The sequence below is a fragment of the Leptosomus discolor genome, chromosome 16 (genome assembly GCF_034619465.1).
Source record: "Leptosomus discolor isolate bLepDis1 chromosome 16, bLepDis1.hap2, whole genome shotgun sequence".
Classification (NCBI taxonomy): Eukaryota; Metazoa; Chordata; class Aves; order Leptosomiformes; family Leptosomidae; genus Leptosomus; species Leptosomus discolor.
This window is the reverse complement of record NC_141406.1, coordinates 8089518-8112745: the sequence shown is the minus strand read 5'-3', so window position 1 is coordinate 8112745 and position 23228 is coordinate 8089518. Positions and strand designations below refer to the sequence as shown.

The window sequence follows — 23228 nt, the reverse complement described above, 5'->3', positions numbered from 1 at the left end:
CTGACACTCGCCCTTTATGTATTTATAAACATTAATGGGGTCATCTTTCAGTCTCCTCTTCTCCAAGCTCAAGAGACCCAGCTCCCTCAGCCTTTCATCAGAAGGGAGATGTTCCACCCCCTTCATCATCTCTGGGGCTCTGCGCTGGGCTCTTTCCAGCAGCTCCCCGTCCTTCTTGAACTGAGGGGCCCAGAACTGGACACACTATTCCAGGTGCGGTCTCACCAGGGCAGAGGAGAGGGGGAGGAGAACCTCTCTCGACCTACTGACCACACCCCTTCTAATCCACCCCAGGATGCCATTGGCCTTCTTGGCCACGAGGGCACATTGCTGGCTCATGGTCATCCTGCTGTTCACCAGGACCCCCAGGTCCCTTTCCCTTACGCTACTCTCTAACAGATCATTTATTTAAATGGATGTAATAATTAAAAAGCAGTAAAAAAGACCAATGGGGTTTTTTTAGTGAGCAAAAAGGAGAGGATACATTAAAAAACCCAAGCAATTTTTGAAGCACTGATGGACAACAACACAGTTCACATGAGGAGAGCAAGAGAGGCCTACCACCAATGGAAGTGATCTACTAGCTCTTACCTAGCTGATATGAAAGAGCTTCCCTGCAGTGGAAGATGGTGACTGGGGGAATAAGACCCAGCACATGGGGAATTAACATGGAGAAGATGATGTGCAGTCAGTTCTAGCTTACCATACGGTGACTTGTTTCTGTACCATGTTTAGAGTGATCAGATAAATGGAGGTAAAAGAAACAGACAGGTCCATAGGAAGCAACAAGTTTAAAAGGAAAGGGCTGACTTTAGATATCTAATTTTTTCCAGTGGACTAGGATTCTGTAAGCACAACTATGCAGTGGCTGTACAATGCATAAATATCAATAAACACACAACCTTTCTCGGTTTTATCTAGCAAATATGGCATTCTAGTAGTGATGGCTCAGTGACTTCCAATATACAGGACAACTTGAACAGGTCTTCACAAAACACAAACATTCTGCTTGCTGAAAGTCTGAGAATAGCCATGATGATAGTATTCACACCCTTCTCTTAACAGGAGTGTCTCCCAGCTTCTTGTATCCTGCTCTCTTAAAGAATCTTGACCTGTCACGTTTTGGTAATTTTGAGAAGCAGCTGTTCCAGTGTCTTCACTTTAACACATGTAACAGTCTTTTAGGACTTATTTGTTGCATAGTGAAGAGGAAAAAAAAAAGGCAGATAATAGTGTCAGGGTCTGGAATTGCTCAACGCCCTGAAAAGGCTCAAATAAGTCATCTTGTAGTATGATTATTAACATGTTTGTAGGCTGGACAGCTCAGCACTCCATCTGATCTATTGCATTAAAATCCTGATTTCAAAATGTGAAACGATAAATCCATTTCCCCAAAAATAGAAAGCCATAAATAAAATCCCAAGTTCCATGATGTAGACTTCATTGAAAATCTGTTTTATGATAATGAAAGTGCCAGTGAGATTGAAAACCATAGAAGCCTTAAATTAGCTTTAAGTCTTAAGGAGAAAGGCTGATTTTAGATTCCTTCCTTTTCTCCAGCAGACTAGAACACCTGGACATTGACTGTACAGTGCAAAAAGCTGTGTTGGGAATATGATAACATATGGAAACTTAACTTGTTACTGAAATCCACTGGATAAACAAGTTGGTGAAGTCAAGGGTATCAGCTCTTGATATAATTTGACACGCTCATTCCAAATAAAGGTTTCTGGGATGAGGGTTATGAACCATGGAACAGTGAAGCAGCTATCACAGAGCTCTGTCTTCAGGAGTGTTTTGCTTTACTTCCCTGTTATTTCATCAGTGGTCTTCACTTGTGAGCCCAACCAAGTACATTTTCTTCCTCTGTCCCAACAACTACTCCACCTCCCTCATTCTCAGTTAAGTGCATTTCTTTACCTGGGAGCCAAGGGGCTGCAAAGCACATGTTCCACGTTTCCGCAGCATCCTCGGGTAAAAGGATTCACTCCCCCACGGAATTTACCTGTCACCTGGAAACATATTCAGGACAGTCCTCAAACCTCTGGTTATATAAAAGTCATTATCCAACCCTCAGAAAGCCAAGAGTAAGTATGCCTTGCTCTGACCCTACTGTCCTTCCCAAACAGATCATTGTTCTTTGAATGCTGTACTTCCTCTTTCCTGCTCTAATGCACCACCCCCATCAGCTACTTCTAGCCAGGAGGCACATCAGCTAAATACCCTTTCCCAAAAGGGCAGTGAGCTCAATGTGACTGGGTTTCAAAGCGGCCAGGTTCACCTCTGCATGCTGCACCTGCATTAGATTTGTGCCTGCTGTCAGCCAGACAACCTGTTTTGGTCCTTTGATTCCCCTGTCACTTCCACTCCTCTGCCTTGGCAGGTCCCCTCCAAACAAACAGGAATGTCAATTCAACATTCGTAATGTTGGATGAGAGCAAAGTTTCCTTTCTGTCAGCATCCCATCCCTGGCGGCAACCAGTACGAACCACTGCCTTATGCAGGAGGGTGCCAGGAACTCCCTGGTGATTACAATGTTTGCTTGGAAATGAGCTAGTTTAATAAAAGCCAAGCCTCATTAGACTGGTGGGATCCATTCAAAGCTTCATAAGCATTATAAAGGGTTTGTACTCTACAGGCAGATACTTGAAAGTAACCATATGGGGATAAATACCAACAAAGCCAGAGAGATTAATAGTGGTTGCCATTAAAAGCATTTCTGTTGCTGTTTGCAAGTAACGCAGTTTAATCAACTCACAGTTCTGATCTAGCAACAAGTTTATGGAGTATCAGAAATACTTTAATTACTTGCACATAAAATAACAACGATTAAATGATTTTGCAATATATTATGCTGGCCTCTTTGATATAACATAAAACTCTTTAAAAGGCCAAGAGAGAAATGTTGGAAGTTCTGAGTGTTGGAAGAGTAACCTGATGACTAAAACATGGGCCTGGGACATTTGGCACATCTGCATTCAATCCTGGGCTTAAGCTGACTTGTGCCAGATGCTGGCAAAGCACTTCATATCTCTGTGCCCATTTTCTCAAACACAATACGAAATAAAATTTCTCTAACTCACAGATTACATTACTAATTATATCAATTTGGTTTCTAAAGCAGTTTGAAATCCACTGATACATAGTCTCAGAAGGAAGGATATTTATTTACTCTATTCAGAAACTAAAAATACCAGGATATGAGCAGATGTTGAGCTATGGGTTATTTTGATTCCATAAAAGACTTTCAGAGGCATTCAGAAAGCTCACAAACATCTAAACTCAGCCACTATGCACTCCTAAATCACAGTCTGCCTACTATGAATGCTCAAACCCAATGAATTCTGGAATGAACAAATACCAAAAATATACAGTAAAACACCAAAAATGTCTGTACCACTGGCCTATAAAACGTACTGGGAAAAGAGGACAAGTGTAGCTGAGCATATTGTAACTAGAAAGCTGACAGCAGATAACTAACAATGTAACAAAAGAGAATCAATACTGAGACTGCAGGAGGAAATTGAATGTTTTAAAACAGTGACAGAGCTAGAAGCAGATCTCATATCCATCACTCCTGGTCTGGTGCTCTAATTACTTAGATATGCTTCCTTTGAAAGGGACCTGAAGGCTGGGAACATCCATCCTCCAGTTAAAGACAGGCAGTACATATGACTAAACAGAAATTAAGACCAGCTTATACTTAATTTTCAGAAAATGGCATGGGAAGATAAATTAATCTCAAAATTAATCTCAAGTGGTTTGGTAGCTCAGGAAACCAAACCAAGCTAGGATGCATTTTCCAATAATTTCAATTAAGTTAAATGCAAAATTCTCAGCCTTTCTAAATGTTAGCATAGCCACAAACACCAGAAGTTAAATTTTACTCTTTTTTTAATTTAAATTTTTCCTTCCTCCTCAGCCTAAAATATTCATGCACAGTTTTCATCACTGCACAAAGACAAGCCTAAAGCAGACCATGATTTGGGCTATGAGACTGAAATGCCCTGGGTTTCATGCTACCATCGTTAGCACCATCAAACCAAATACTTGGCCAAAATCAATTTTAAAATGAAAAGCAGCTGATTCCAAGCAGGACAGAGAAAAGTATTTAAAGATCTACAGTTATGGTAAGACTGCTTTGTTCAAAGGCCGTGTTAGGCAACAATTCAGGATGACTTCAGATTCTTTGCTTATGTAAACCTCCCATGCCATTCTGGATAAAAGTTTTTATTGTCTCTTGTGGGATAGGAGACTCATCCCAGTTTACGAAAGCCTGGCTTCAGACAGACGTCTTCAACTCTTACAGTCTGAACAGCAGCCATACAAGCTACATAAATACGAAGCCATCAGCCTGCAGGACAGCCAGAACAGTACACTGCTCAGCAGGAGCTAGAAAGCGCCCATAGACGCAAGAGTAGTAAAAATGCATTTGGAAAAAAAAAAAAAAAGAAAAAGAAGTATGACGTGGAAAAAGAAGCAAAACAACCCCCGGATGTGTTAGGGGCGCTTTGGAGCTGGAACTGTGAAAGGGTAAAACACTGGAATGCACACAATTAATTAGCCTTGGGCAGAAAGCTGAAAACGCTGTGTGCAGCAGACTGGCACACTGAGTAACCCAGTGTCAAGCTTTCTAACTGAGCTACCCCTTACGAATGGCAGGGGCATGCTGTCAATCCCATGACTAGATCTCTATCACCCGTACCATGCTGTTGATGTGCACATGCATATAGGTCTGGATCGCCCACACAGGCACTGTGGATTATATACATTTGAGTAACTGCAGGGGAACCAAAGATTTACAGGCTTTTTGGCACAAGATGTCACGTTGGCACTTGGTTTGGAGAAGTAAAACAAGTTAGGTCCAATAGCCTCTCTGCGTGCGTGTGCACATACGCAGGAGAACAATAGAGAGATAGAGAGAGACAAAAAGCTAGCTCAGACCTTATTATGTGCAGTGTGGTTTAGCTGGGGGAGTTCAAAATATCAAGAGAAAGGGCAAAAGCATGATTTAATCTTTTCCTTTCTTTCTTTCATTCAATCTCATGGTTTGTTCAGTCTGAGTCATAAAGTTTGAACTTCTAGGGTTGACGGTACTCACCACATAAAATCTATTTCAAGGCCAGGAGTAGATTTTAAATGGTAAGTAAGCCTGGGATGATCCTTTGTGGTTAGAAGGGGAAAATCTTTGCTTGTAATGCATTCAAGAAAAAAATCTGAAAATAAAAAACTAGGCTATCTTCCTAGATCTTCACAAAAGCTCCGGTAAGAGTGTTACTGCTAAGATTTGGATCATTTTTTTGCTTTATCCAAGCTGACTTGCTGACTTTCCTTCCCAACTCAACATCTTAGCCGCAAACACAGAGAAGGATTGCTTCTTACCTGTTCATTCGTTGTGCGCCCTCGGGCCACTAGAACAATATGGAAGCCAGTGAGACCAATGACAGGAATAAAAAATAACCCAGCCACACACATGACAGCCATTCTGTATCCAGGAGTTAAAGAAACTGGGATGAGTGAATGGAAAAAGAGGCTGTGAAGGAGAGGGAGAGAAAAAGAAGAAAAAAAAAACCTTGGAAATAGGGAAGGTGTCCTTCACCTTTAATTAAGTCTAACTAAATTTTATTTCAAATACTTTGAAAGAAGGTCCACCTTCTCCTAGCCTGGATCCTTATCCTCAAGATGGTTAAAAAATAATGTGAACTCATTGATTCTGGCTCTAACCACCTTGTAAAGACTGTTCTGTGCTAATCTATCAACAAGGGTAGCACCCCTTACAGCCAGCAGTCCGTGTGTTATGCTAGCATGCAAGGAGATTGCTTCCAGGGCAAACTCTGCTTTAAAATACAGTAACAGAGTTTTAAAAACAACGAATAGTACCCAGCAGTTTAGTCACGCCCAATTGGAATTCAGGGAGGCAGCATACCCTTCTTCTGGGTTGTCATGGCAAAAACTGAGATAGACAACAGGCCAGCTATGGTTTTGGGTGTAATCGATGGTTACACAGGTCAGATGGGTACAGAGGAAAACCTGCACTAAGCATTTCCAGGGGAAGAGCAATGGGGGATCACGAGAGGAGTAGATCTCCACCAGTTCCAGGAAGACAAATCTTCAGATTCATTCACATTTTCCTCAAGGCCACCTTTAGTCTTGAAAGACCAAAAAGAAGGATACGTAATGGTAGTATGAGCTGCTCCCAGCTTTTCCATATGGTTTAGTACAAAGATGAGTCCAAAGGTGAATACTCCAACCATGTGCGTACTTAAGGACAGCAAGAAGAGAAAAAAATAGCGGTAGTTCCTCCGTCCTATGCAATTGTTGACCCATGGGCAGTGATGGTCAAAATCCTTGTAAAGAAAGGGAGAGATAGGGAACAATATCCAAACGGTGAAAGCAAACACACTGTCTTAGAGATAAAACTGAACCACTGTCATGGAAAATTACATCAGGCTAGTTCTGCAGCTTTACAATGTGCTAGACTCTCTTTATAAGGCTCTTCTTAGGATCAAGTGGTTTCTGTATCTATGGATGGAGAGGTACTTGAGTGTTTACAGGGTTTGGAGAGAGGATATAAAAAAATAAAAGACAGCGATTTATCTGCTAGCAGCAGAAGCACTAATTTTTTATCATCCTTAGCATGAGTTAATTACAATGAAGTACTTATAACCTTGAATGTTTTGAAGATGCAATACTGCTGCAGAATTCTCTGCCCCATGTTTCTGTGTTCATACGTAGCTGAATGAACCCACTTTAAACAATGGACATCACAAAAGATTCTTTTTTACCAAGCAGGTCCCCAAAGAAAAGCAACAGCTGGGTAAGACACAGGCAAAGTTCTGCACAAGTTCATTAATAGTTATGAACCCAAGCCTAACTGTTTGTCTCAGTCAAAAGCTCAAAGTCCCTCATAAAGTCAGATCCCTTTTAACAGGAGATTTAATAATGAGGGCAAGCCACAAACAGCTTTCAAGTGCCTTTACACAGTTTTATAAGCATGTAAATCCACTGTCTTCAATGTGATTATTCTTGACGTGAAGACAAGATCAGGTGCAAGAAATAAACCTTTCTTATTTCTGAGTTCTTCAGAACAGATATTACACACTCACTGCATGAAGAAAGGAATTGTTTATTCTTTGTTTTGTGACAATGCTATTTTTAAATATTCCTCAATGATGACAAAAGAGGTTTTGTATTTTTAAGTTTGGCACAATGTATTTTCTAAAAATTTACAAAATACAAGAAAATGGATTAGAGCTTTCTCAAAGCACATTAGAAAATGACAGGGGCAACTTAATAAAGATTGGCTACATCTGAAATGCTGACAGAGCATATGTCTGTTATGCAAATCTGGTTGTATGCAGCCCAAAATATCTACGGATTATTAAACTATATAAGTACCCACTGCAAACACTTCAGTAAAGAAAACAAAAATCTGACTACTTTTGTTACAGATTCATTTTTAGGTCCATCTGCTCACAGCAGGCTTTAGGTTTTAACTGATTTTATTTCTGCAAGTGTTGTTGGCTTTTGTTGTTTGTTCTTTTTTATCAAATTAGCTCAAAAGTTTGGGAAAATAATTTTTATTGCACATTCTAGACTGAAAGTGAAAAGATGTGAATTATGACCCTGAATGGGTTCCAACGGAAAAGCCAGTAGAGTCGCTCCTATCACTGTTTCCAAGCTCTTCTACAATACACAGGTGAGTGGGAAATAAGCATCACAAGAATCAATAAAGCATGCTGTTTAAGACCATGATTTATTGATTCAGAAGTCATTAATGCTTTTTGCCTACATTCCTCCACAGCAGTCATAATTTAATTATACAAGTAGAGCTTCTTACTTGCCCACCAGAATAGGAAGGAACATTCAACTGATCTGACCATCAATAAAACTTCTATGTAGAGTCACCTTGCATTCTGCTATTTTATTTAGCTTTCTTTTGGATTCTCTCCCATTTTCATTTCTGCTGCAGAACTGACTCCCTTGGAGGCCTTATGGCAGCATGAAATCACAAGTGTTTATACTAGTGAGTTTTGAGCAATCTTTTTTCTGAGAAAACTTCATTTGTTGAAAATGAATTTTCATGTTGAGCCACTGGGGAGAGCAGAAGAAAGAAATTCCATAGGACAACTGAGAATTTACCATCATCTAAACAATATTCAGGGTCTAGAATTAGTGAAAACATTTATGGTTTAAAACTAGGAATATATGACTCAGGTTTTCTATTAAAAAATCTAGCTCTATTCAACAATTCACAACAGTCTAAAGAAATTGTGTGACACAACTTATGAATAGCTGTGGCTATTCCCCTCTATCCAGGGACGTTGGCAGCTCCTTTCTCTCCATCTTCTCAAATCCCACATCCTTCTAAGGCCTTCCACAACAGGACAGCCTTGTTCTATTTGTTGATGGTTACTAGGCACAGCACTGCTTCCAGATTAACTATAACTTAGATATATATTGCCCTGAAGGAGGAAATGACTGACACAAGATAAACCCAAGCAGTCTGTCCCTCACACGTAACTGTGATGCTTTCTTTGGGACTATTCCCCTGCTTATGGCAAAGAGGATTAGGACAAAGATGGTGTATACAGCATTCCAGCTGACTCTGGTATTTTTTCCTTTTCTGATTAGTAATTCCTTTCATTCTAATGGCACAGCTGAATATATTGTAGATATAGTAAAGATTTCATCTTTCTATTGGAAAAAAAAAAAGACCTTGCAGCAGAAGTGATCCTTAAGAAGTGGAATTTTTAGCTCAGCAATAAAAAATCCCCCCTGGCAATTTAACTGCTGTGGATACAGCACTCTGTACTCACAAGTTTGGGAGATGTTTATAGCCCAAAAGCACATCTTACTGTTTGGGGGTTATTTTTTTAAAAATCCTGTGTGCTTCACCAAGACTCTAGGTCAATCAAGAAACATGAAAGTCCCATAATTCAGAGCAACCAACATTAGAAACATCAATGAGTTCATGCTCCCGAGTTGGGGTGTTGAAACAAACATGGGGTCCTTCCACTGACTGAAGAACCACTCGCTGAATTCTGAGTTCGGTTTTCCTAAAGCTCACACACAATTTCTGCTTCTCTGCTTGTCCACTAATGTAGGCACCAGTTTATTCCAAATTAAATGATGAGCCCTAAGCTTACACATGACAAGCTACAATGGTTCACCCTGAATTTCCTGCTCTGCTGCACTTTTACTCTGCATCAACTTTTCCATTCATGCCTTTTTTACATTCATAATTCCTTAACTACTTCAAGGAAGACATAGCCAGCACTATAAACTTTTATTCTAATTATCACTGGCAACAAAGCTGACATCAAAATTACTGTATATGCAACACACATCATAACTAACAGCCGTGTTTCAAATGGTAATAATTAGGAGGAATCCAACAGCAAGGCTACAGCTGGGAACTTGCAAGAACTGAAACACTGGGGGAAGGACCCAACTGCATGTTTCTAGTAGTATGTGCAACCCCATCACTGAGGCAAAAACAACAGATCACGTAATCAACAAAACTTTTACCTCAACACAGTTGTCACAGACGCTGCAGTGAGAGCAGCGTGGAGGACGGTAGAAGTGGCAGGTGGCACACCATTTCATCCGTACTTGGATTCCTTTAATCTCCACATTCTTGTAGAGTGGAGCTCGGAAGTCGTCGTCTTTATCTTCATCTTCATCTGCTGCTCAATGCAAAACTAAAAGTTAGTGAAAATAACAGAGGGTAAAAATATAAGAGCTAATCCAGTCAGTGCCTTGGATACAGGTGCACTGCACATGCTCTTGGGCTTGTCAGAGAAATAACAGAGTGGTGGAAGTGATGGGCTGTCAGAACAGGTTGTTCGGGCTGCAGAACACTTCAGTGATCAGGACTCATTTTAGCACCTCCCATAGGAGTGCTGTGCAGCCTTACTCACCAGCCCCTGGACAAAGAGAGGTGTTTGAGTCTTAGCCAGCATTTACAACCCGAATGAATGAGATGAGCTGCAGACTAGAGTCAGAGGGGATGGAAATCACCCAAGCCCTCGTCGTGAGAAGTTCTGCTGCATGCACTTGGGATTAATTGAATGCTAGCCTACCAGCACATAAAGTGAAAGAGATTACATCGACAAATATTAGAAGAAGGTTGTGCTAACTCAAACCCCAAAAATCAACCCAGATGACCCTAAGTGATGACAACTTGTTCAGCACTCTAGCGTCAGCCCACAATCATTCCAAAGACCTGTTGCTCCAGGGATTCGGATGCCACAGTGAGATATACCATTCTGAAGCAATTTGTGTGCCCGTGAAAAGTCCTTGCATCAGTGCTTACTTCTCTATAGCATACCCCGTGCTCACCTCTTCATAGCATACCCAGAATGCTCTTGTTTTAGTAACGGTACATAACTGGGAAGATCTCACCTCTCTCAAAGGCAGCATGGTCTACTGATCTGAGCACAGGACTGTGAGTCAGGAAGTCCTGTATTCTAATTTTCTCACTCTGTGGCCTTGAGCTAGTCATTTAGCCTCTCTTTGCCATTAGTAAGATGAGGATGACAGTATCGCAGTCATCTTATTAGGGACAACGTGGAGGGCAGATGGTTTATCATCTCAGCTAAGCGCTGCCCTGTTTAAGAAAAGATGCCATTTAAAAATAAATGCACAAAATGAAAGCCAGTCTATAATAGACAAATATGTATTTGGAAGAAAAGGGAAAAAATTGGAATGATGTTCATGAAAGTTCATCTTTTTTTCTGGATTCCTGTGATCTTTATTTGTTTCCTTTTGACAGAGAAAATCTAAGAAGTTCATATCTATTTTACAGCTGATTAAACATTATAGTGCAGTTGGCATTGGTTGACTGGCTACAAATTAGGTGGAATTTGATTATATTGTCCCAGTGGGGCATCAATCACTGTCATTTAGTTCTATATTAAATCCTCTCTAGATGTGTTACCATGATCCAGTTTCCATTGACTTCAGAGGGAGTTTCTCCCTTCACTTAGATGAGCTTGTGATCTGGCTCAGCTACAGTATTTATCTTGCAAGAGTATTCTCTGCATTAACATTTGTGTGTGGAAGCAGAGTTCTCTACTGGCACCATTCTCTGTAATTTTCCTTCATAACTAGTCAGTGGGACTCTTGGCGAGTGCTAGACTCTAAATCTAAATCCCTTAGGCACTTCTATAAATACAATCTGTAGGTTCTTCAATACTATTATAAACTAGCCCATTTGTATAATACATGTGGCCATATGAAAACAAGATGCTAGAACAGTCAAACCTTTCAAGCTCTTGTAAAAAAAATGACTATGCAGACAAAAAGTCTGGACATAGTATATACCTACATGCATATAAACACATTAGTCTTGCAGAACTGACACACACTTGAAGAGTTTGTATAAAATAGATTCACATCAAAAATACCAGAAGCCAGTTTGCAGTTGGTATCTATAATTAGTCAGCAACGAACATTGCCAGTCTCAACCCAGACTGTAAATCAGATTTGTCAGGGTAGCCCCAATTTCAGTGACTTAATACTTCCTTTCCTTCTCATTCATTTTGGTGTATTACTGGCAACTCACTGACACAGAGCCAATCCCGATTCATACCAGAAATATTCAGAGAGCCAAGAAATTAAAAATGGACTCAAAAATGAGTAATGGCTCTGGGAGTTTGATTCAGGCCCTCTTCAACAATACAAGAGTGAGCTGGGTTTACTTCCCCCCATAGCCCAAGTTTTATCTCCAGAGAACCTGTAAGCTCATACAATATAGGTAGAAATGTGTTTATTTCCAGATTTCAGTGATCTGAAAATACATTGGCAGGGGAATGTATCTTACTACACAGATTCTCATACTCTGATCCATAGACACAGGGCAGCCAAGTCTCTTGGTTTTATATATATAAATACATATATATATATATATTTATAACATCTTACGATCTATAGTGGCTTCCTTACAGGAATCACGTGATTTCATTAGAATCTCAGCTTTTGTATTGCTTATTTGTTGTTTTAGATTGAAGTAAATTTGTAATTATCAGAAATGTGCTAAGAAGCTTGAAAAACAAGAAGATTAAACCTTATTTCAATAACAGAAAGCAAACAGATCTATTGTATATTCATTTTAAATCACTCCTACAAATTTTGAACTCCTTGCGCTGGCAGCTCTGCGGGTGGCGTGGGGTGGTGATAGCTTTTTTTCACTTGCTAACTTGTGATCTGAAATAACATCTGCTCCTTTTTCCTCCCAGCACTGGTATTTATAGTCTTTTCCATCTTTTCTTTTCCTTATTAGTATGCTTCCTTCACACATATAAACTCCTACTCCATCACTTTATTCCAGGATGACTTCCACCCCTTTTCTCGTCCTTTCCCTCCTCCCCTTGCTGCCAGCCTCTTCCAGACCAAGCACACACACAGCACAGAGATATAAGGCCAAGCCCACAAATTAAGAGACAGAAGAATGGCGAGCTGTAAGAACTCCTCCTCTTCCTACTTTGTTCATGATTCCCTTGTGTCAAGGGAGATGGAAAAGGAGGTAAGGTGAGAAGAAAGCGTCAAAGTTTCTATTTGATCACCCTGTGTGTTTCTCCTTCAAATGCAAAGTCCAAAATAAAGAACTTGTTTGCAAAAGGAAGTTAGAGAAGTGCAAAGGAAGGTATGAATTTACAATACACTCAGTACTGATCACTCACAGGGCATGGTGAGCACCCAGCTGCAGGCTCTGGTCTGAGGGAACTACATTGCACAAAGATATCAGATTCCCAGACAGGGCTTTTCAAAACTGAACAACTTTATTCCAGTTCTCCTCCTACCACAGGCAGAGCATGGATGCTTTCAATAACCTCACACCCAAAGCATGTTTAACCACTGTTATCTCTGCTGAGATGAACTAAAAAGTCCAGGAAATTCATTAAAGGCTGTAAGTACTTATGCTCTTTTGAAAACCTCACTAGCACCTATTTGTAACTTTAAGCACCTAAACACTACATCACTTAATCTTGCGCAAATGACTGAATCTTGCCTTTGCCTTAGTTTGCCATTACACACAATTATTTCCTTAACTGCAGCACTGCAACACTTAATCAGGGGTTCAAAAGCTTCAGCTGAAAGGAATGGCAGACAGATGCTCATCACTAGACCCTGCTGCCTGGAAAAACCTGGCAGTTGCTATTCAGAAAAGCCAGCAGGACAGGCACCTTCTTCTTGTCTGGTAGCAATTCAAAATAGATATTGAATTCAGTGAATAGAGGTGAGAAAGCACAGCTTGCAGAGAGCACAGATCCATTGGTTTAGCAAGACTGCCTTGAGCAGTCTCTGCTGCAAACTGCATGTGAATAATTATTTGAATATAGACAAAATGAGGTAATAATTCTCTCATTAAGATGTGTTAAAAGTGATAGCTACACTGTGGTTCCCGTTAGGAAAGCTGAAGGATCTTTATTCTATTTAATCAGTGGTGAATCAGTACAATTTAAGCAGGCATATCTTTCTAAATGTATACATTTTTAGACACTCTAAGGCAAGCCTTAATCATTATCTTTTTTAGCATTCAGTGCTTTTGCATTTGTTTTAAGGCTTTCTGGAAGGTCTTCTTTGATGAGGCTGTTTCAGAAAGTTTAGCCTCTCCCCTCCACCATGCTCTGCTACCTATTGTGAAGACAGTGACTTAAATCCAATGTGCCAGCATGACACAGGGGATGGCAATCGCAATCACATCAGTCAGAAGAGCTACTCAAGGAGAATCATTCTACGCAACCCTGTGCCCTCGACTGCCAGTCTGAGCAAGTGCAAAGACAACTGACACCTCCAAGCTCAGAAGAGAGATGGAGGGTATCCAACATTTCACTATCATCCTGCCCCTACTCCTAGATGAGTATAATAAATAAGTAAATAAATAAACTCTACAAGAAAGAATACCAGAAAAAAGGAGATTAGTCAGCAAACAGTGTATTTGGATATCTGACACCTCCTTTGGCTTGGGTTCCCCCCCCCCCGCCCCCAACAGTCCCACTCTCTGTTACCTCGTGGGAAAACTCCAGGATCCATGAAAGTTGCCATGCTGAAGTTTGCCAGTACAAACAAGAACACGAGCCCATTGTACACTGGGATGGCTGGGGAGATGGCTTTTGTCAACCAGGGGCACCTGTGGAGAAGAAAAGATCTAGGTAAGGGTTCTTTTGGCTGTAACACGTCGTTTCTTCCCATTTACCATCATCACATAGAGAAGCAGTCTTGTCCCCCCCCCGCCAGCCATGCAGCAAGGCTGAATTTGCAATTTAACAACAGAAATTTCCATAGAGCCAGTTTCAGTGTTCTAAAGCACACTGCAGTCACCCTCTGTAAAGCTGCATTGTTTCATAGCACAGAAAGCACCAATTGTTCACATGGCTCATAGAGCTTTGCCACCCTATTGCCTTATTTGCAACCTGGCATTTCGCTTCTCTGGGTAAAAGCTTCGTCCCATTGTCACATTTCTGTTTACCTTCTATACAGCCTTGTTGCAGTTGGTGTTACTTCCTATTTTCACTGGTATAAAGCAGAACAGAATTCTTAAACCTCTGATCTCCACAGCATGTACAAAGAGAAGCACACCTACTTGTGTGCTTCAATCAGCCTGGCCTGGAGTGAGTAAAAAATGGACAAATCCTACCCAGGGTGAATGAACTGTAAAGCCAAGAGTAAGATACATCTGTGGCCAGGGCTAAATCTTCAGGTTGACTAGGGGAGAAGAAAAAAAATAATTCTCACTTGAGTAAGGATGCTTTGCTGTAGCCCACAGAAGGGGAGCAGAAGCATGGGGTTTCTCCTGGTACTGGTCTTAGCAGGGAAAGGCCCAGGAAATTAACACCTATTAGAAGACCAGGAAAGAGCTGAATTTCTCTGTGTTTCTCTTGCATCTGGGATCTCATCCAGGTGGTCACGGAGCTTGGGTAAAGAAGCAGGTCTTGTAGAAGAGAAAGCTGATGGAGATGAACTAGCTCAGATAGACACAGATGAAGACAGCTTGACTCCGTGAGGTACCCTAAGACCCTTCTGTTTGCCAGGAGGTGGAATTTCAACATGCAGCAAGGTCATACTGACTTGCTGCCATGCTCAGTTTTCTTCAAAGCAGCTGCTGATGACTGAAAACTAAGGCAAGGCAGAAGTTTCTCACCTGACATGAAATGTGCTGCAGTGACCTTGCCAAGCAAGCTGCAGGCCTGTCACTAGTAACTGTTTTTGCCAGATCTTTTGGAGTAAAGCAAAAGAAATCCTGAAATAAGTTGTTATAGTATGAATTCTACCAAGGGAAGGGTTCTTCCCGCTAAATTATAGTAAAATTAGATCCAGTAATGGGCATGACTGACTTAATTTCTTCCCATGAAGAAATTGCCTACACAGAGAAAGATTATGAAGTTACCCATTGCTTGTCAAGCATGGAGGAGAGAATTCCTTGGCAGTAAAGTCAAGTGAGTTGGCAAATCAAGGGACAGGAAACCCTTTCTTACAGATAACTAGCTACTCAGAACAAGATTATAATGAGAAAGGCTGTCTCAAATGATTAATGTAAGCATTTGTTAACATTTTCATTTGTGATTTACTTTGTCATGTTCTCAACAAATACATCAAAACACTAGGAAAAACTTTAGCCATAAGCTAAACTGAACAGCTCATTTAATGGGTAAATAGTGTATCTGCAAACACTTCACGGAAGTTGAAATAAAGGATAGAGTGAGTCATTGTACATACTAGCCAGAAGGTCTGTTCATAATCCTTCCGTTTTTTCTTCCCAGAATCTTTATTCAGCATCACAGATTACATAAAATTAGATGGGACAAAAGGGGCCTTATTTGTAATCTAAACTGACCGATAAAAACAGATGTGGAGATCAAGTCCTGGCTCTTAACTGTAAGAAAGTCTGAAAAAGAAAATAAAACTGCTACTAGGACTCCCAAAAAATGACGCATCCTCCCTATCCCTTTCCCCTAATGCACACATAATTTCAGGCAAAGTAACAGAAATTCTAGTCCAAGTCTGGCAGGTTGTTTTATCACTAATCCATCATGCAAGACTGGCTTCTGACTCTGCCTTGAGAAGGAAGCTGCAGAAATGTTTGAGCAGGACCTGTAGTGAGTTTCTTTTTACTTTATGCATATCCTTTCTCCAGGAGATCTGCCTCCAGTGGCAATAACGCCCATCTATGAGACAAACCTAGCTAAACTTTTCAGTTGTTTTTTCTAACATAAGTTGTTACGAATCTAGATAAACAACACATGGATTCAAAGCTTTCTTTGGCTGGTGAACCCAAAATTTCAAGAGGCTAGAGTCTTGTGTCTTCAACCCACCTCACAGTGGAATTATATAGCATGAAGGATACCACAAATTTTATAGAGCCATATAAATTAAGTAGAGCCAAGAGCAGTGTATGGTCCCCTAATGGAGAACCACACCAGATTTTTCTGAGAGAAAAACTAAATCCCAGTATTTCTGATGTGCACTGACATCTGAGAGCAAAACCACCAAGTCCTAAACCAGAGCTTTTCTATTACAGCTTAATTATTGCAAAAGAAAGCTGTACCCTTTGTTTGCTGAGCACCTGCAGAATCACAGTCATTGCAGAGATCAAAGGCAACATCCTTGGACCACTGAAAAGTTGAGTGATCGAACACAGCATCTGATGTGCTATGACTTGCTTTTTGCATAAGCAGCTAGACACGCCTCACCTGGCATATCTACAGCTAAGAAGATTCTCTGTTCCCCATGGCCATTATTCCTCACTGCACATTCAACCTTTAAGTTCAAGGTAGATGAGAAAATGAATGTACAATGGGTGCTGTATTCCAGGTCAGTTTGGATCCCTCACTTGAACCAGGAGACCTGAAGGGATGATATTGCTACTGTCGAGGGTACCAGCCATGCTACATCAAGAACTGCTCAGGACAGAAACCTTCAATGGTTTTGTTTACTGCAGAAATTAAGAGCCAGCACACGCCACCGTGGCATACTAGAGATAATTACGGATCTCAAATTCTTCTGAATGAAGCACACAATTACACAGGCAGCATTTTCCTCATAATTATACTTCTCCGACATAGAATGATTCTGCTTATAACTCAGAGGAGAGTAATTCAGGGTGACAGATTTAATCTTATTTATTCTATTTGCTCTTGAAACCCTATTCTAATAAAATGGAAAGTTAAAAAGATTAACAAATAGGATTGCACGACTTGCTAGGTGTCAGATAGACTTACGTATCATCAGCTGCCTTCCTCCGCTAAATTAAACAACAAATAATCCTTTCTGCTTTTTTGCTTGGTGCTTCATAGCAAGACATGTTTGTGTCTTATAGTTCACCTATAATTAAGTAATTGAATAAGACATTTTTCTTGAATCCTGCTCTAAATTAAGATTTGCTGTTTTTCTTTAAAACCTTACTGCCTTAGAAAGGCAGTAGGCCATAAAGGATGGAGCCTGGGATTTCAGGAACCAGGTTTTAGTCTTGGCTCTGACATCATCTTGCAGAGTGACTGAAAGCCATCTGCTTCCCCCCCTCTGCCCCAATTAGGCCTTTTGCAAATGAGACAGGAACTACTGACAGACCATCTTCCCCATGCAGGACAGAGAAGGGATCACCTTTGATTTTGCAAATCTCAAAGCGTCTCTGTTAGGGCCAGGCTGGTGGCCCTGGTGTTCGCTCCAGGCACCCATCACCCTCTCCTTAACTGGGCAAGGTGAGGCACACCACTCCTGCTGATGGGCTGCTGTGTGAGGCGCGTTACCTAGTAAACAAGGCCAGTGGTTTGTTTTACACTCTGCTTGGAGCAAAAAAAGCATGTGTGCGCACAGGCTCCCTCGGGGTTCTGGGTGCCTGGAGGCCAGACATGAGGAGCAGAAATGGAGCAGGAGGCTACAACCCTTCTAACAGAAAGACAGTGAAATCCTCTTGTATATTGCACAGAGAAAATGTGGGAACCTCACAAGTACAGCCAGGCACCCAAACTTTGGATACTTACCACACCTAATAAGAAGACCCCGAGGAATGTCTATTTGGCTGCTTAGCTGCACCTAATATTTTATCTGAGATTACCACACATCCTTCCCCTCAGTCTCAAACAGATGGTTGATACGCAACAAAACAATTTATTTCCACACAAATCACAAGGCATGGGTTTATAACACAGAAAAGAAAGCACCCCTTCACTTGAATCAACTTCTTCCACCATTAGAGTGGTGAAACAGTAATATGAAATAGCTGATTCAGTGCATCAAGTAGAAGCAGCTCAGTGAAGTAGGGATTAATTAGATAAGAGGGGTCAACAAGCAAACATAATTTGGCTACGCACTGGTACTAATTTCACTGAAAACTTTCTAACTATGTCCTTAAATCTGTAGCAGACTGTCCTGGTCTGATTCCTCTTCGAGAGTTTCTAGCCAAACCCTGACTGTTAAGAACATGTACCGATGTGTGTACTATAAAATCCACATAAAAAATTTCTAATCATCACCAGATCCGATCAAAGATTTAATATTTCTTACATTACCCCGATATACAGTAATGCTGGGAGCTGGACACAGCATCCTGGGCTGCCTGAAAGCTGTCCTACCCTGAAAGGCACAACAGTCTGGATGGCTGAGGTGAGACAGGTACACAGAGGTGAAAGTCCTCCTAATCCAGCACTGTACCAGCTGGACCATAAATGAAAGGGCTATCAACTGACTGATTCTGAACACCCACATTTTAGAAGAATTTGGAATTAGATGTAAACATTATACCTTAAAGTCCATTCCACCAGTGTGTATGTAGGACAGAGAAAGTGCAAGACAGCACCCTGAAAGCTGTCCATCGCCCAGTCTGAACTACAGAGCAGAGAAGGGCAGAGCTCTCTTAGTCTTTAGCAGTGAAAATCTAACACATTTCTCACATATACCAGCCTGGGTGAGATTTTTCCATTTATATCCTCTTTCCTACCCTGAAATCACAGGAAAGTACCTTTCTGGAATAGTAACAGAAGAAAAAAAAAAAATCATTTTCCATTTTTTGTCACTACCAAAGATAGCTTGGAGATTATTGTACATCTAAAAATATTTCCCAAGGTGCTAAGACATCTGTAGGTTTAACAAGGCATCACTGGAGACTGTCAGGAGAGAGTGCGTCTGAGCTCAAACCAGGACACCAACATGAAACAGAATGGCAGGTCTTGTGAATATAGCAGGAGGTTCAGGACAGCTGGGTCCTTTGCTCAGCTCTGCCACATCAGATTTTGATAAATGAACTAATTTCTGCACCATATCTTACTCATTGGCAAGACTGTAGATAATATATAATTGCCATAGCACTACCTCCTCTCTGTGAGTACAACAGTTGTACTGACAGAAAGTGATCTAAAGTAAAGGATAACAAATCAGAATGTTACATAAAAAAGTGAAAAGGAGAAGTAAATACTGGAGAATTTACTAGTGAGAAACAGAAATGGATGAGAGCTGAGTGCCACATGGAACACCTCATGCTGGTGGCGGGTGGGAGATACCAAAACATCTACCCTAGTTTTCTAGGTGCAGTTAACCATCACAAGAGGCAAAAAATCTCCCCAAATCCCACCACCAAAACCCTCAGGAATTTCATCAGCCCCTTCCTAATTGAAATATAGCTGAACACTAGAGACAGAGGTTCAAATCCATCACCTGCTTAACCATGTTTAATTATTCACAAGAAATGTGCTGCACTGAAATTCATTCAGGTTTAATTCAGAGCTGATGGGGTTTCAGTGAACTTTCCATTACACCCTGGACTCCATCCAAAGGCTAGTGGTTCATGTCTGGCAATGTACAGATCAGAGGAGCTAAATCAATTTAAAAGTCAACTTGAGATATAATGGTCCTTGGTGAAAAGTCTTATCTGGGCTATACATCACCCCCAAAGTAAAATACACTCTACCCTTTTCACAAAGCTGCTTGAAAGCTCAGGAGCATGTTCCTTTCCTCCCTTTTAAAATAGTCTCCAGATATCTGAGAAAAGACTATTGTTGTGTGAATTGATGTGGGAGAAATACAGAGAAGGAACAATACCAGTAACCAACTCTGAGTGAGACAACCACATCGGTAAACATATCCATCATCATCCTTAAGTTCAGAAGCCATCCAGCCATCCCAGACCTATTGCACAGGCACAGATTGGCCCTGCAGCCAGTGGGCAGGACATACTCTTACGAGCTACACACACAATGTGATTTCACCTCGTGTACATGGTGAGCAGACAGGACTGGATTGTGCTCGACTCAATGCACATGCTTTGCAGAGATGCTCTCTGCAAATTCAGTAGCTGCTGGGAGCCCAGAAACCTGGTAGAACACCCATAAAAGTAGCAAAGAGATCAGTTACTGCTGGGAGCTGCATTTATTTGTTCGCAGCAGCAGGCGGGGGCTGGGCTCATTTGCAAATACAGATCAGATGAGCAAAATCCTTCTCTACACAGTGCTTTGACTTTTGTGTTGTCCTGCAGTGGATTAAGTACCTACACAGAGCCAGTTAGCACTTACTGACATCTATGAAAGCCCAGGACAGTTTTTGTTTTGATATACTTGTAAAGGAATATGCTGTAATAGTGTAGCATCACTTGAAATGCCCAGCTTTTTATTTGCACCTCAAATTGAAGTCATTCATTGCACATTGATTCTAGGGTATATATAGGCTGTATTTCAGAGAACACAATAACATTTTTATATTAGGAGAAGGGTAAAGCTCACATAAAAGTGAGACAGTAGGTCTTCATGGCACTTCAAGCACCTAATGGGCTGCAAGCAGAGTCACCCTGAGTAGCAGTAAACCCTCTGGTGCCTCATGGAAAGGAGCCGATTGCTAGTGCATGGGCAAATCGGAGCAGACTCTTGAGTGCAGGTTACAGAGTGAGCACACTGATCCCAGGGACAAACACCCTTATGTAAAGCTACTGGGTTTGCTTTCTCAGCCCTGGACTTTGCAAAGCTGAAAATGCCATGCAAGCTGGAAGAGGCAACGAGAAGTGTAATCCAGGGCTTCTCAAACATGCGTCAACCTTTTATCAGTACCATGCTGAGCAGCTGGAAACAAGTTCCACTTTTTCCAGCAGCTAATAACATACCTGAGTGTATGGGTGGTCTTTGGGTCGTGACAGAAGAGGAGGACAGTAAGGAGTCATGGCAAAATAACCACAGAAGGGGAGACACTAGTTGCCCTGTCACACTGAAAGTTTTAAATCCATTTGGTCAGAAAAAGAAGGAACTGCTGCCCAGTAACATTCCTTTGCAGTTCTGTCTGCATATGGCTGGCCACCAGCATCTCTGTGCTGCAACAGCTGAATGACTTCCAGCCTGTTCCAAAATTCACATAAGGGAATTATCAAGCTGCAGAAACCTTGTTAAATGGGAAATCAGAGCATTATCTCGAAAAGATGCTGTATGAACCAGTAACTCATAACACAGCCAAGCTCTCAGTGCATGTGGCTGCATTGCCCTCAATCTATGCTCCTGTTTGCACCACTTTCAGCCATAATCACGGTCCAGTTGCCCAGCACGGTGTCCAGGGAGGTTGAAAGATAATCCACAGTGTCTGAAAGGGAGACACTCACTACGCGAGCTGAGTTTTTCTGAGCATTTTCGAAGACGCCATGTGGAATGCGAACTTGTGATTCTAATTTGTAAACATCAGAACTATTAAATCAATGCCACATCTACTACAGCACTGCTAAAAAGAGACAGCCCCTCATCTTGAGTCCACCAGAGTACCATTTCCTTCCGTGATGAAGAACACAGTTTATTTGCATTTTACACCACTAGTGACCCTCATGATCTTCCAGACCTCTCAGCAATCTGTAACCCAAGTTTTTGTTGGATAGATGGAATTGCACTTGCCAGATCCCACACACACCTCTCTGATGGAAGAAAGGCACAGGATAGCTCCTCCTTGACTGAAGGCTGTTCTCCAGTGGTTTCCCTATTGTCCTCTTCCTTGTCAATAGACACATGAACCCACTAGCCATGCAGAAAGGTGAGGTGGTCTGCTCCTACAGAGTTGCTTTTAAAATAAGTTCAAATTGTTAGCAGCCTAATTCAGACACACTTGAGGTGATCCCAGCTAGTGGCACAGAAGGATTTTTACAGACTTTGCTCACTGTATTCCCCAGCTACATACTGGCAGAAGACATCTAGTACACATTCTACACATTCAGTGTTTGAACTCCCAAGATAGTGGTGTAGTGGAAGCAAGGTAGCTCATTATAAGTATGCTACGATGAGACAGAGAAACAAGTAAAGAAATATTATGAGATTAAGGGCAGGGGTGGTGACATCAGTGAAAAGATACAGTCTATATTACCCTTGTTGAAAAGTTAATTTGACTTTCGAGATATAATTTTCCACATGAGCTGAGTAGAAAGAAATTAAATTTCACAAGACACCATCCCTTTACAGCTACTGGAGAAATTACTTAACTAAAAGACATCTATTAGATTAAAGTATGTGCCACTTAAATTAACAATGAGCCAATATGCATAAGAAATATTCAATAGGAGCTCTGAACTCTGTGATCAAGTCTCTGTGGATTAGCAGAGAATGGGGTAGCATAATGTGCTTTCCAAGATGCAGGGAACAAGAAGAAAAGCAGAGGACACCAGCAGACAGTGCAGGTGTCTGAGCTTAATCCTGGACAGCCTGGGTGTCAGGGTGCCCGTCACGGGTCTGCATCAGAGAGCAAGATGCCTTGTTCAAACTCTGCATTGAAAGAGCTGCAGGGGCTGCTTGGGGTAATGGATACTAACTAGTAAGGAATATCTTACTGGAGGACCTTATCTCTCTACCATGCATGCCACTGGCTTCATGAACTGGCAGTGAGACGCCAGCTGGCCCTGTCAGGGGTGGCCTGAGCTGAAAGGACATGAAGGACCACCCAGCTGCAGGAGAGGTCTGACATTGCCACCACAATTCAGGTGTTTAGGGAGGAGGGCACAAACCCCAATATCCAGCCGGCTCTGACAAATCTGCCAGCTGCTCTTTGCAGTGCTGGGACAGCTAGAGAGACCTGTACAAAGGAGGGGAAGGAAAATCCTGTGAGGGTGGTAATAGCAGTTAAATTTCTTCCATGACTTGTGAGAGCTGTTCAGGAAATTTACAACTAATTAAGATGAGAGGCTCTTGCAGATTTGTCTGGATCATGTATTGCCTTTGAAATTGTGGAAACAATACCTGTCCATGGCCTGAATAACATGCTTCAGAGCTGCTATG

At 41.4% G+C, this 23228-nt stretch overlaps 1 protein-coding gene across 3 annotated transcripts in view; it reads right to left on the bottom strand.

The window, feature by feature from the left end:
* ZDHHC8 (zDHHC palmitoyltransferase 8) overlaps positions 1–23228 on the bottom strand; it is a 113400-nt gene that overhangs the window by 9372 nt on the left and 80800 nt on the right. For 2 of the 3 annotated variants that reach the window (XM_086474257.1, XM_009959139.2), the window contains exons 2-6: positions 14016–14137; positions 9532–9689; positions 6175–6347; positions 5383–5485; positions 1921–2012 (exon numbers count right to left, since the gene is read on the bottom strand). In XM_086474257.1, the coding sequence (XP_086330383.1) occupies positions 1921–2012; positions 5383–5485; positions 6175–6347; positions 9532–9689; positions 14016–14137 (648 nt within the window). Of the gene's footprint in view, positions 1–1920; positions 2013–5382; positions 5486–6174; positions 6348–9525; positions 9690–14015; positions 14138–23228 lie in introns of all 3 variants that reach the window. The other variant, XM_086474256.1, reaches the window with a different exon arrangement.